Source organism: Hevea brasiliensis, chromosome 12 (genome assembly GCF_030052815.1).
Source record: "Hevea brasiliensis isolate MT/VB/25A 57/8 chromosome 12, ASM3005281v1, whole genome shotgun sequence".
Taxonomy (NCBI): Eukaryota; Viridiplantae; Streptophyta; class Magnoliopsida; order Malpighiales; family Euphorbiaceae; genus Hevea; species Hevea brasiliensis.
Window position 1 is genome coordinate 30,845,220 of NC_079504.1, and position 15,975 is coordinate 30,861,194.

At 28.6% G+C, this 15,975-nt stretch overlaps 2 protein-coding genes across 2 annotated transcripts; one reads left to right on the plus strand and one right to left on the minus strand.

The window, feature by feature from the left end:
• The first annotated feature begins 5,720 nt into the window (after positions 1–5,720).
• LOC110651981 (endoglucanase 9) lies at positions 5,721–8,220 on the plus strand. Its single transcript, XM_021807464.2, has 6 exons — positions 5,721–5,994; positions 6,130–6,633; positions 6,792–6,941; positions 7,027–7,138; positions 7,306–7,469; positions 7,574–8,220. Exons 1-6 carry the CDS (start codon positions 5,797–5,799, stop codon positions 7,904–7,906), a joined length of 1,461 nt encoding a protein of 486 aa, XP_021663156.2. The 5' UTR covers positions 5,721–5,796; the 3' UTR covers positions 7,907–8,220.
• A 7,365-nt stretch (positions 8,221–15,585) lies between these two features.
• On the minus strand, positions 15,586–15,975 carry LOC131171180 (putative ribonuclease H protein At1g65750). Its single transcript, XM_058130651.1, has one exon. The coding sequence runs from the start codon at positions 15,973–15,975 to the stop codon at positions 15,586–15,588; it is 390 nt and encodes a 129-aa protein (XP_057986634.1).

The window sequence follows — 15,975 nt, forward strand, 5'->3', positions numbered from 1 at the left end:
GATTATTGATTTTAAAATGGTCTAAAATTGGTCAATCTTTAAGATACTTGTGCATGTCATTAGTCTTTAAGATTTATTGTTTCCTCCATTGTAAGCATATAATTTTTTTTTCCTTTTTATCATGGAGTTATTAGTTGTTTTGTTTTGTTTTGTTTTTTTGGCAGGAGTGATCAAAGTTTGATGATTTTTATATCAGACTTTTAGAAAAGGCCATAAAATTGAACTGTGATGAATTGTTACCGAGTAGGGTATCCTTCTCACTTAACAGTGAACTCAAATGCTCTATCAATATGATTAGATTCTTCATCAAAGTAATTGCTAATTTATGTTAATTTTTTTTTATGTAAAATTGTAATTTTGCATTTCAAATTTATATTATGTATATGTGATTATCTTCTTATTTTATTCTCTAAAAGCAAACAAAGTATTAAGAGTAATAATAAAGTAATTCAATTATTGGAGGCCGAGATTAGAACACTAAGCACAATGCAATGCATTAAAAGGTGTTAAGCAATTCTTCAAGTCCAAGACTTCAAATTGCAACAAAGTGCTATATACCCCATGGATATTCAATGATCACCAAAATTCTAGTAACTTTTCCTAGAATTAAGCTTATCCCATAAAATTTTGCCATTCAACAGGTAAATGATTATGTTGGCATATGTTTTGGGGCATTTCCGTAGATGACATGCCCACATTATATAATATGTTTCCTTATTCTATATTGTCTTGTAAAACATTAAAGAAAAGTGAAGTCATTTTTCATTATATGTTGTTCAACTATAAAATAAAATTAAAATCAATTACTATTTATCTAAATAAGATTTCTAAATTAATTATTTTTATTGACTTAAAGTTCAATTAAATCTCTATATTTATTAAAGAAGTTTAATTTAATCTGTTTTTATTTTTTTTTATCTAAATTAGCCTAGAAATTTCAATTTAAGATTAATGTAACCTTAAAATAAGTCTAAACCAAGAAATTTAACTTAAAAATTTGAATTTTTTTTATTTAAATCAAGAGATTTAGATTATAATTTTGATATCAAGATGTATGGCCATTTACTATTATACTAAGACGTCAATTGTAATAGAAGACATAATATTCAGTTATTATTTAATTAATTAACGTTTTTATTAATTTGATTTTATGTGGGTTTTTTGTTCAATTAACTTTACATATTCCCAAGTGACTTTGATATCATTTAATTAAATTTAATTAATATTAATGACATAGCCCGTCCAAAACTGACTTAAAGGCTCAACACTCGGTTAAATAGTCAGCACAATGATCAAAAAGTCAACGATCAAGAGGTTAAGAAAGTCTAGAAATGACTAACATGAGCATCTTATGGCTCGAACTAATCCGAACCGAAAATATCCTTAAATGAAACAATCCAAATGATAGTTGAATCGGATGCTTGCCTAACAAGCCATAAGGAACAACTAACGAAGCGTTAGCAAAATGAGTCAACATAAGAGGTAGAATTATAAATGATGATCTCGAGATAGCAACCGAGCATACTAAAATTTTTGAAACTAAGCAATTCTTCAATAACTAATATATAAATATCAGAATAGCGTATAAATCAGATATATTTATTTTGTCAAAATTGCTATTAAACTCTTACCTCTATTAATTTTTTTCTGAACGGAGTTGTTAGCCAAAAAGCCATCGATCTTATCTATTTTTACTGTGTTACAAATTGACAAAGTAACCAGATTGATAAAAAAGAGACTTACAGCAGTATAAGTAAATAATTAACTTTGATTATATGAAAATGGACTTCAACATGTCTCACATGTTTATTTTTTTCAATTTCTTTTTTAATTTGTTACCAATAAATAACAAATAGGTTTCTTTTTTACAATAATTTGCTGCACTTTTAATCCTGACACAAAAGTAAAGTTCACATTTTACAAGAAAGTAATGTTGAACATTGATTTATAGTTTTATCTTCTTTATTTTCATCTGCAATGCAAAGTGAATAATTTTCCTTTTTCACATTTTTCCTATTTGAAGTATGAATATGTATACTTTCCTGTTGTTGACAAAGCTTATGAATATGTATACTTTCCTGTTGTTGACAAAGCTTTTTCAAATTGGAACACAAACTTATCCAATTCACATTGACTTCAAGCTTAAACGCTGCAAATTTCATCTCAAATTTAAAAATATTAATAAATAGAGCTTTATTTTCTTCTCTCAATCAAAACACATATATTTTGAACTTCAATTTTAGAGGATCCTTATGTTTTATATTAAATTTGAGTTCGATTTAATTTGAAAATTCAAACAAATTTGACTAAGTTTGACGTTTTAGAGCTCAAATTCAATTCAATAAAATACTTTAAATGTTCCAAGTCAATTCATTAATTGTAGGTTTAAGTATCAAATATGAATTCAAATAAGTTTGATTGAGCTCAAATTAGAGATTGATTAATATTTTTAATTGTATATTAAAGAAATAATAATATTTTCAAAAAAATTTAATTATGTTTATAATATGGAGAAAATAAATCAAATTTAACTTCACCCCAAAAGTTAGTTTAAAGAGAGGAGGTTTACGCAAGTCTTATATATGATATAAATATCTTATTTCAAATCAATGTGAGACAACACATCTCTCTTAGCCCAAACATGAAAAAAGTAAATACATCTGTAAGTGGCTCAATATTGAAGTAAGATAAACTCTGATACCATATAGAAAAAATGAATCAGACCTAATTTTACCTTAAAACTAGCTTAAGGAGAGGAGAGGAGAGAAGGTTTGCCCTTAATATATAGTATAAACACATTATCTCAAATCAATATGAGACAATCCGTAAAGCCACTCAAATCGAGTATTATGATATTTGAACTCAAATTGCTGAATTACTTAGAGTTCTTATTTAAAAATAAAGTCAAATAATTAAACAAACTATAATAATAAGATTTAAAGGCAATTTATAATTATCATTCAATAATATTAGAGTACCATAAAATATTGAGTTTAAATTTTAATTAAAATTAATTATAAAAAAGTCAATTTATAGTTTTAGTATACCAAGTTAAAATATTACTTGAAAACAACTAACCTTTTTATTGGTCCCTATAATTTATTAAATTGAAATTGAATTTATATCATATAGAATTAAATCAAATTATATAATAATAAAACACGAATATTATCTCAAAATTACAGAGAAAAGCTCAAAACAAAGGGGGTAAAAGTACAAGCTTGGTCTTAAAGTACAAGGAGAAAGCATGGCAGTAAGGGAATCCCAAGAAGACAAAAGAAAAAACAATAATCAATGCATTCAAAAAAGCATCAATGTTTATATAAATTTTAAACATTTGGCGCCGATTTCTTAGCGCGATCCAAGGGCCTATCAAAGCGCGCCATTCACGCCAAGTCTTTCTTTTTCCTTTCACCAATAATAACCTAACATAAACAAGCCAAACAGAGAGAGGAATTGGCCTAAAATTTTCCACTAATTGGCCGTTATTTTTTGCAGTTTTTTCGGTAATAGTGCGTCAATTTTCTCCCACTAAACAAAACCCAGATGCCCAATTTTTGGTAGAAGATGCTAATTTTGGTCGGGAATTGGCCAAACAGTATGAAGAGACATTGTGCATGAGTGACTTGAGTGTGTATGTGTGTTAGCCGGGAGATACAGAGTTTCCCTTTTTGGGTCCCATTTTTCTGATTGATTTATGGTGTGTTTGGATGAAGTGAAAGAATTTTTTTTTTAAATAAAAAAGGTAAAATAATAAAAGATAAATTAATAAAATTTTGGTAATTAATTTGGTGGGTTTAAAAAGTAATGTTTTTAAAGGTTATGAAATATTTAAAAATCTTACATCCCTTAAAAATTATATCTCCCAAATAAATTTATTTTTTAAATTTAAAAATTTTCTTCCAAACATGGTGTTAGTTATGTAGCATTCCATTTTTTTTTCTCTAATTGGAAATCAAATTGTGGTCAATAGCAATAATTTTTTTAAGGGGAAAAGGGTAAGCAATTTATGGGCTCTATGGAAGAAAAAGTTATACATGATTCTACAGTGGAAACATGGAGGATAGGAAGAAGCCATGTTTTCTTCCTCAAAAACTTCCATTATGGTTTCAAATTCTAATTTAACTAATAACTTTGCTGTTACCTATGAACTCAATTATATATATATATATATATATATATATATATATATATATATATATATATATATATATATATATACACTTTACAGTTTAGGTTTTATTATAAACCTTTAAATCCTTTTCATTATAGTTTAGTTTTACATATTTAAAATTATATACACACTTTTATTTTTTAGAAAAAAAAATTATAATTTAGGCTTGTTTATTTTGTGAAAAATATTTTTTACATTTTTCTAAAGTTTGGAGTATCTAGAAAAATGGTACTCTAGAAAAATAGATCAACAGAAAATATTTTTTTGTTTGAAAGAAAAATTAAACTATTTTTAAGAAAAATAACTTTTTCTTTTTAAAAGAGCAAGCCATTTTTTAAATTTTGACAATCGTATTAAAATATGACATTTATATATTTATGATATAAATACATATTAGTTTAATATAGTATTAATTTAATATTACAACCAAATAATATTTTCTTAAAAAATATTTATTTTTAAAAATATTTTTTATATATAAGTTATTTTTTGCAAAATAAACAAAGCCTTAGTTAAACATTTTAACCACTAAATTATTAAATAAAACGTTTAGATTTTAAAAATCTTGAAATTTCTCTTGTAATAATATACCATATAATTAATATGGAAAAGATTTTCAATAATTTATCAAATAAAATTTAATTTCATTAGTTAATTTGATACATGGCATACTAACTATCCAATCTTAATTCAATGAGATTTGAAAATTGGAATCTTTCCACTATTGAAAACCAAATTACCATAAAGTTAATAAGTTAGGAAAATCCATGATACCCATGAATTGAGTAAGCACATAAAATGGCAAAATTACATATTTTGACTACTTAAAATGACATTTTTCTATGTGCTAAACAATCAACAAATTTGATAAGATGTTAGAAAATTTTCCTTACCATCTTTTCCAACATAATTTATAATTAATTTTTTTATATAATTCATTTTAATTGAAATTCGAACTCAAAATCTCATAGCATTTGAGACCATTCTAATTAATATAATTAAACTAAAACTTATTGATTACAATTAAATGTTATTATAAGTTATTTTTTGACACTTTTTTTTGATATATTTGCAATTTTTTTTTATAAACATTGGTTTTCCCTTAGAATCTTGAACATTTTCTTGCTTGCTTTAATTTTGGGCAAGAATAAGACTTTAAAACAAAATTTTGCTTCTTTATGCTTTAAACTATGCAATTACAAAGGAAATGACCCACCAATATTTAGTCAACTAAGTTGGCATAATTAAGACCATAAGCACTTCCATATATGGCCATAATTACTATGTACATTGCATGGTTACTTTTTCATCATTCTAACCCCTAAATTACTTAGACAAGATGTTTCAACATGATAATAATAATAATAACATGCATATAGCAAAAAATAAAATAAAACCAAAAAGATAATTTAAAATTTATTACTCAACAACAATAAAAAAATCAATTTTTGAATGGAAAAGCCTTGATTGGCGCTTTGGTGAGAAAGCCTAATAACACTCTACTATATAAACACTTGTCATTGTTGAATTAAAGTCATAGGCGAAGCAAAACAAAGACATTGTTGTTTGGTACTAAGAGCAAGGGTACTCATTAGACAAAGGTACCCCAGAGAAAAACAACAATGAGAGGAGTTTCTTTCTGCCTTGTGTTCTCCTTGTGTTTCTTGCTCTTGGGTTTTGTCCAAGCCAATCCTAACTACAAGGATGCCTTGGCAAAATCCATTTTGTTCTTTCAAGGTCAGAAGTCTGGGAGGCTCCCTCCTTCCCAAGAAATCACTTGGAGGTCCATTTCTGGCCTCGCTGATGGCTTACTTGCCCATGTATGTCCCCATTTTCATCATTTTTTAAACTATTCAATTATTCAATTTTCTTATTAAGCTTCCATCATGTTGAATCATTTGCCTTTCTTGGAATTAATGGTTTTTGGGTTTTAAATTACTTTTCATTTGCAACAGGTGGATTTAACTGGAGGCTATTATGATGCCGGAGACAATGTGAAATTTAACTTCCCAATGGCCTTCACTACTACAATGCTTTCATGGGGTACCCTTGAATATGGCAGAAGAATGGGTCCTGAACTCCAAAATGCAAGGGCTGCAATCCGTTGGGCTACAGATTATCTTCTGAAATGCGCCACAGCCACCCCTGGAAAACTCTATGTTGGTGTAGGTGATCCTAATGTTGATCATAAATGCTGGGAGAGGCCTGAGGACATGGACACTGTCCGTACAGTGTACGCGGTGTCTCCAAGCAACCCTGGCTCTGATGTTGCAGGTGAAACTGCTGCTGCTCTAGCTGCTGCTTCCATGGTTTTTCGGAGAGCTGATCCAGCATACTCCAGGTTGCTATTGAGCACTGCTAAGAAGGTTATGCAATTTGCATTGCAATATCAGGGTGCTTATAGTGATTCACTTGGATCAGCTGTTTGCCCTTTTTATTGCTCATATTCTGGCTATAAGGTAAGATATGCTAATAGTTTAGCAGTTGAAAACAGACCAGTTTTACAAAATTGTAATACACAAATTAGGCAATTAAATGAACATAATCATGTTATATTATTTACCAAAAATGCTCCCTAACCCTTGATTCGTTTCTGTTATTCCATGGATATTTGTAGGATGAGCTGCTATGGGGAGCGGCATGGCTGTTCAGGGCAACAAATCAAATGTACTACTACAATCTGTTGAAATCCTTGGGAGCTGATGACCAACCAGACCTTTTCAGCTGGGACAATAAGTATGCTGGTGCTCATGTGCTCTTGTCAAGGGTAATTCACAAGCATATAGAATTAAATCTATAAGTACAAAACTGCGTATCTTCCATTAAAATATATATATTTTTTTCCTCCGCAGAGGGCTCTGCTCAACAATGACAAGAATTTTGAGCAATACAAAGAAGAAGCTGAAAATTTCATATGCAAGATCTTACCCAACTCTCCCTCTAGTTCTACACAATACACACAAGGTAATAAAAATAATTTGACTAATTAATTTCATGAACAGAAGGTGGTGGACCAACTAGGCATAGCCTAATTTAATAATAATTTTTGTCAAAAATGTATAAATAAAAATTTAATAATTAGTTAATAATATGTAGAAGATCCATAACATAATAATTGAATTGAAATGCAGGGGGACTCATGTACAAGCTACCTGAAAGTAACCTTCAATATGTAACATCCATAACATTTTTGCTCACCACATATGCCAAGTACATGAGAGCAACAAAGCACACCTTCAACTGTGGCAATCTCTTTGTCACCCCTAATTCCATCTTATATGTAGCAAAAAGACAGGCAAGTCACTGATCACTCTTTTAATTACTTCTAAATTGTTCTATTATTATACATTTTTTAAATATTGCTTTAATTAATTTTTTTTTTTATTGTTTATCTTATAGGTGGACTACATCCTTGGGGTGAACCCAATAAAAATGTCATATATGGTAGGATTTGGGCCATATTATCCAAAGAGAATTCACCACAGGGGATCTTCATTGCCATCTCTAGCAAGACACCCACAAGCTATAGGTTGTGATGGAGGTTTCCAACCCTTCTACTATTCAGCAAACCCTAATCCTAACATCTTAATCGGAGCCATTGTCGGCGGCCCGAACCAGAATGATGGGTACTCAGATGATCGATCTGACTATAGTCACTCAGAGCCTGCAACATATATCAATGCTGCCATAGTTGGTCCTCTGGCATTTTTTGCTGGGAGCTATAACAACTAATGGAAATCCCTTGCTAGATAGTTAATGTTGTAAATATTTCCCAATGCTTAGCCCCCAAATGGGGTCTTTGCCATTGCCACCCAAAACTAGGGTGAAGTAAGTCCACTTTGTTTTTATTATTATTTCAAAATCTGCAGTGTCTATAGGAATTTAGGATAACAGCTTAGCCTAAGCTGCTTAGGCATCCTAAATTCAATTTCTGCTAGAGCACATGTTCGGAGTCTCGTGACGATTAGGTAATGAGAGAGTCTCTCATTGTGTAATCTAAATTTTCATATGCCTCCTGAAAATCCAAGTGAGGACTTTCTAATATATATATATATATATATATATATATATATATATATATATATATATATATTATATTCTGTGATGTGATTTTAGATAAAATTAATCTCGTCGTTTTTACAATTTTTTTATATTTTAGATAAATTATATGTGTTCTCAGTTCACTTACAGAAAAATAGATTTCGTGCTCCTAAATTTGAGGGAAAATTACTTTTTTATGAGTGAGTGATACACTATTTTTTTAATATTAAGAATATATTAATAATTTACCAATTTGCAAAAGTAGCAAGAACACAATTTTAGATAAAATTTATTTATATAATTAATTAATTTATTAAATTAATAATTTAAAAGTATTTTTATTAAAATATAAATAGCAAAATAGAAATATAAATAGATTTTTTTGGTCCTTGATTTGTATAGAATTTAGCAATTTATACTTTTATAATTACAAACTACATGAAAAATATATTAGTAATTTTGAATTGACATTTAAACAAACTGGGAAAAAATTAAAAGGTTAAAATTTTCAATTTTGATTTTTATTTCTATGAAATATATGTAATACCTATGAATTTTGTGCATAATATTTGTTATTTAATATAAATTTTACAAATTTGTCATTATGGCCTTTGCAAAATCATGAATTTTAACATTGACATGAAATAATTTGATCATTAATTATTTATTTATGATGTTTTTCAAATTTTAACTGATTTATAGTTTTTATGCATTGTTACTTGTAAAAGCATATATTAGTTGATTTATTAAGTGTTTGTTTGGCAGGTTGATTTATTACGTTGAGAGAAGGGAGATTCAAGTGGTTTGGTCATGTGAAGCATAGACATGAGCACATTAGGTTAGAGGATAGAAAGAAAAAAAGGGTAGACCTAAATTGACTTTGAGGAGAGTAGTACAACATGACCTAGAAGCAATTTACATTTCTGTGGATTTAACTCAAAATCGTTCAGAGTGGAGAAAGCGAATCCATAGAGCCGACCCCAAATTTTTGAGATAAATGCTTAGTTGAGTTGAGTTGAATTGTGTATTTTAGATGTCATTAAAAATAGAAGTTGATAAAAATTATATTTTTATTCTAATTTTTTTTTCCAATTAAAACTTATAAAATTTAATTTTAAATTATTTTTTAATACTCTTTAATTATTATATATAAAAAGATTTTTTTTTTAATACCAACTCCAACAATAATGTCAAACAATTCTAAAGAATTTGCCCAAACCCAAATAAAGAGGATAACAAAAATTAGGCTAAACAATGAAAATAATTCAAACATTTTTAGTGTATTTTTCAATTTTTATGTAAAAATTATTTTTTTCTTTATATATGCTAAAACTCTTTTTGTCATGTTTTTATGAATAAAAATTGCATAATTGTATAAGCATTTCATCACAAATAGGAATAGCTAATTAGTTATTTTAAATTTTAATGAATATTTATGGATTAGTTATTAATTATGAGCATGATTATTAGTTATTTTAATTTCATCACAAAGGGTCTTTAGGTAATTTTGCTTATCCCATTTTTTACTTTTATATGTGCAATTTTTTGAGCATGGCCGTTTCAAGTAGGCCAATTATATTTAAATTTATAAATATTTAAATTATATAATAAAATATAAAATAAATTTTATTAATATAGAGATTTATTAATTAGTTTATTAGTAAGATTATAATTATTTGTAGTACAATTACAAAATAAAAAAGCTCAATGCTTTTTTTTTTAATAATTAAGTAGAGTTAATTAAGAGATTGATGATTCGAATTTGACTCAACCAAATCAAGTGTTATTCCTTTAACTAAATAAGACTAAACAATGCAAATATTATAATTAAAATATAAAGAGTGGATTACACTAAGATCCTTAGTGTTATTATTCATTATTTCGTCTTTATAATTTAACAATTACATTAAAAAGTCTTTAATTTTTTATTCCGTCAACTAAGTAGTCCCTCCATTCTTTTTTTAATCCTTTTTCCATTAATTAGTGATAAAATTACTAAATTAACCTCCCTTAAATATATTCCCTTCTCCTTGCCTATCCCTCCTCCCTTCCCCCCTATCTTTCAAGAAGGTGTATTCTATGGTTACTTAATTTTATTATGAAGTAAAATTACTTTGTTACGGAAAATAAAATGATTTAATAAAATTTTACCATTCATCTCATGAAATTTTTATAAATTGATACCTTTTTTCATAAAGTAATTAATTAAAAAAATTATTAAGTTAATAAAAAAATAAAGTTTCTTCACATAAAAAAACACATATAATATTTTTTTTTAAAAAAAATCTAACAAGGTTTTAAATGTGAAATGTAAGATGACTATACCTCATTTGGTATTATCTATAATTAATATTTTTTAATATTATCAAAAATATTATAAGGAAACTTTATTTCTTTTCTGTTAAGTTAATAAAATGTTTGTAATTAATTACTTTAAAAAAAATTATTTCACAAAAATCTTTTGAGATGAGTTGTAAATTTACATTAAATCATTTAATTTTTTTCAACAAAGTAATTTCAAATTATATGAAACTAAGTAACCATATAAAATAACATTGAAGAAAATAGTACTTTGTTCCTAATTTTCATTTTGACAATAATGGTACGAGATTTTATTAGGTGTTTCGAGATTATAAGCTCATTCTTTTAAAATAAGATAGAATTCATATCCCATAATTTATGGAATAATTAAATTCTTATAAACATATGGTGCACTAAAATGTAATGCACTAAGAGCATCTTATATTTTTTCTAATGGCATTGCCTCTCTAGTGCCTTACACAATAATGAAGGTATGCGGCGCTGCCTAAAAAAAATTATAAGAGCATCAACCGCCGGTGCTCTGAATACTTCCGATCACTCTGTATCACAAAACAATATTTAGTTGGGTGAGCTTTTTCTATGCACCCTCAATCTTGTGCCACAATGAGCTACATTGCTTGTTGAGATTATTCTGGTTGCTCTACGTTGCCATTAATTTTTTTTTTCTCTATTTCAATTTTGACAGATTTCAAACTTCTCCACATGTAGTTACTTGACATTGATTCTTACTTTGGATCATCATTATATTCCTGGTTTACTACATTATGAGTCTGTGAGGTAAATATTTTGTGGAGTCAATCTTAACAGGCTTCATTGCTTCTACGAGAGCAAGTAGTAATTTACTTTTAATGTACTTTTACTTCACATTGTCATCTGCAATTTAATCCTTTTTTGGAAATTGACATTCACAGTGTAATCTTGCAGGGTAGAGAGATTAAACCTAGCCACGCTCTGGTTTGAATAATGAACTGGACCAGAATCAATATGAGTCAAATTTGGAATCGGACCAATCAATTATTCCTATCCTTAAACCAAACCAAGATTGGAGGGTGGGCTTGTTATGGTTCAACTCCCTTGAATCAGAATTAGAACCATTGAATTCGAACCGGTGGTCTAGTTTCGATTTAAATTTAATTTTTTTTTATTTTTATTGAACTATCCAATGAGATGATACCACGTGGTAGCCTCTGTGTGTGTCACATGGTGCACACAAAGTGATCCACATGGCAGCCTCCCATTGGTCCTTGGATTGGAGACCAATGAGAGGCTATGTGAACCATTTAATGTGCAACACGTGGCACACAGAGAGGCCACCATGTGGCAGCCTCTCTCATATGCACAACAACAACCATTTAAAATGGACCGTTGGCTGTGCAATGGTCATTTGACAGCCGAAGGTCTTTTTTCTTTATTTTTTTCTATTAATTTAAAAAAGAAAACGACAAAAATCTCCCCTCTCAGTAGAATATTAACAATCATTACTTAGGGGGTTTTTTTTTGAAAAATAAAAATTTTCTCAACCCTATATATACCCATAAATATCTTTTAAAAAAAATACCAATACTTCAAATCTCTAAATTCTTTTAACTCTTAATTACGTACTTTCTAATTATTATGATTTTCAAAGTACACATTTTGTTGATTGACACCATTTAATTTGTGTTCCATAAAAATATGTATTATTTTTTTATATTTTTTGAAGGCAATCATTTTCCATATTTTTTAAGCCAATATCATTTTGTTTTCTTTAATTTAAATTATTACTTGCAAAAATGTTGAGCCATGAAAATATATCAAGGAAGTGCATTTTTTGTGAGTGAAATGCAAAAGCTCAAGAATTTTGAAGATTTGAAGTTCAATCAAATGCCAAAGATTAAAGAAATGGAATTTGATGCACCTAAATTAGTTTCAGAGGTAAGACGACATGTTATAACAATGTCTGATTCTCATATGGCAGCCATATCGTATAATTCAAGTGAAAGGTCATTCACTTCAACAAATGAATCAAATGAAGAAGTTTCTTCTCAATTTAGGAGAGGTTCACAATATCTAATACAGAGGCAGAAGAGAATATAAGGAATGAATCAAATGACAAGAGAATTATTGGCGGTTCCAGCATCAACTACATCAATTAATCTATTACTTAGTGTAAATAATTTCATACTAAATGAAAAGCGTTCTAGTTTAGTTCCACAAACTTTACTTGGTTGGACGATTGGACAAAAACTTATACACATAAAACACATAAAGTAATTGAGTCACATATGGAGAATTCACAAGTCATAGCATGGGCACATTTGGGATTAGTTAGGTTAGTGGGAGAAAGTTGTAAACTCACGGCAAGTGAACTATGAAGACTTTGATTTCTCTAACCCAAAAGGATAAGTGGGCAGCCTAATTTAATTACATACTTAAGTTCAAGCCATTTTTTGTTTTTTTTTTCTTTTTCTTTAAATTGTAAATTTTTTATAATTCCAACGAGATTAATGTATTTGTATAATTTCAATTATATTTTTTTTTATTTTTACAATTGTTGTAACAAATTTGTATATCAATAAAAATGCAAGTTGTTCATAAAAATTTATCTTCAAATAAAAATCAATTTTATTTTTTCTAATAATCAATGTAATTAATTTATATTGTTGACAAAAAAAATTACTTTGAAAATCGAAACGGCCTCGAATCAGACCAAATAGGGCCCAATCGAAACCATAACTATCAAAATCAAACCCATAACTGCCTTTGAATTGAACTGAAATCGGCTTGAAATTGAGAAGGAACCTGAATTGACTTGAACTGTTTACAGCCGAGCCAACTCCTATTCAATTTGTCAAGGGTTAGGAACCATCGGTTTGAATAAGAAACTGACCTTTGACCGAGTCTGAGAGAGAGAGAGAGAGAGAGAGAGAGAGATGTAGAGAAATACAAGATAGATAAAGGAACAAAATGATAAGGGAGAGGGAGAGAGATATGCAGGGGAGAGAGAGAGAGAGAGAGAGAGAGAGAGAGAGGGAGAGATGAGAAGGGTGTAAGTAGGGGTATATAATTCGTCGATTCGATTCCGAATGGATCGAACCAAACTAATTGAAAAACTGAACTTTGAAATTATAAGAACCAAACTGAACATATTATATGGAAAGCTGAATCAAATTGAACCAAAAATTTTTTGTTCGGTTTGGTTCATCAGTTTTGCTATTCTATCCCTTGTGTTATAATTTCTCAGGTCATTGCAAATAATCAACAACACAAACCAAATCAATAATGAAAGCACAACAATTCAAAAGCTTAAATTATTCAACATTAACAATAAAGAATAATAACAATTAACATAAATCTTTCTAAAAAAATATATATAAAAAAATCAACACAACTCAAGATGAGCAAAACGACTGTCAGCTTTAATGATTCCTAGAAATGAGAACACAATAAAACTAGAATTACCCAAAATCTCAAATGGAGGAGAGATTAATAGAAGTCCTAGAAACAAGGACATGATGAAGCATATATCTACCCAGAATTGCAAACTCATGCATAGAACTACCTAGATGACCCATGCATAGAAATACCTGGAATCACTGACCCATAAATGATGGCATGAGGTGTGGCTACGATCAAAACAATGATAACATGATTGACAATGGAGAATAAAGTTTTCCAAGAAGAAAATATAGTAGATAAGTTGCCAAAAGGATGAATATTAGAATATGAAGAACTAAAGAACTAAGGAGAAGCAACAATAGAGAGAACGAATGGGTTTTGGCTAAGAGAGAAAAAGGAGTGAACAGGTGTTGTTTGATGAGGGTTAGGAATTAGAAACAATTTATATATTTATATAGATAGGAAAAACAACGTAACTTAGGGATTTCGGTCGATGTAGTTTTTTCCATTGATTTTTCGATAATAAAACTCAATTGGACTAAAAATCAAATTTTCTTAGAATCTTAAACTTAACTGATTAACTTAAAAAATTGAACTAAAAACCAAACTAGATTAGTTTGATTTGGTTTTCTTGTTTAAACTGTTGTATGCTCACCCCTAGGAGTAAGTGTCATAAGAGATGGGGTAGAATGGGAATTATAAATATTTATCTCACATTTCTCCCTTTTTTACAAAATTGACTAAATGTAAAAAGTTTAAAAAGTGGATTGAGGAACTACTTAGAGGCTGTTTGACATGGTTTATGAAAATAAGCTTATGAGTTAATATGACTTTATAAGTATTTAAAATTTTAAATAATTATGTGTTTAATTAAAGTACTTATAAGTGATCGATAAACAGTTGATGTGTTTAGTAAAAAATTGCTTATAAATATATTTATTATTAAAATGATCAAGAGGATGCTTGTTTTGTCTTATAGGTTAGTTAAATCGACTTACAAACTTTAAAAATAAGCTTATATGTTTGTTTATAATATTTTTTGGGCTTATAAATTAAAAAAAAAAGTTGATTGGGGGACTAACTTTTCATTTTAATACTTATAAGCGCTATGCTTGTAAGTTAGTTTGACAAAGTTTATTATTATATTTGAAAATTTCACCACATATCTCATTTAATATCTTTTTAGTAATTTTAATAATAAATGTATTCATAAATGACTTTTTATGAAATAGATTATCTATTTATCAATAACTTATTAGTATTTTAACTGAACATGTAATTATTTAAAATTTTAAAAGTGTATATGCTAATTTTTAGAAATTAAGTCAAATACTCTCTAAAAATAAAATTAAATGAGATTTGTGTTAAAATTTTAAAAATTAAAGTTGGCCCCCTACCTTATTTTTTTTTTAATCTTATAAGCAAAAAAAATGCTATAAATAAACAGATAAACTTATTTTAGAACTTATAAGCTAGTTTAACTAACTAAAATTAGAGACTTTTTGATGCAGTAATTAAAATTTTAAGATGAAGTAAAGAATGATGGCAAACTTTAGGAACCTCATTGTACTTCACAATTTATACACACACACGCATGGGAGGGATGAAACCCAGGAGAAAAAAATCAACAGAGCGTTGAAACCACGGGGGCAAAGCACCCCATACAAATCCTAACTGATAAGATTGACCACTTTCCCAGGAGGAGATAGCAGCAAATGCAAAGATAGCAGCAAATGCAACCCCATAGGAGCAGTAACAGCAAAATTAGCTAGACCGTCAGTCATCTTATTGGCTTCACGATAACAATGAACCAACTGCACTTGCCAGGATCGATTTATCAACTCCCTATATTGAGAGACCAAATTGATAAAACGCAGCTTAGGCATATCCTCCATCTTTGAAACCAAATCAAGAATAGTCCGAGAATCAAGCTCAACAAGAAGTCTGCGAAACCCCAAATCCCATGCCATTCTTAGGCCATGATGGAAGGCATTGAGCTCCACTTGCTTAGAATTACACACTTTAAGACAGACCAAAAAAGCAGCAATCCAGTAGCCCAT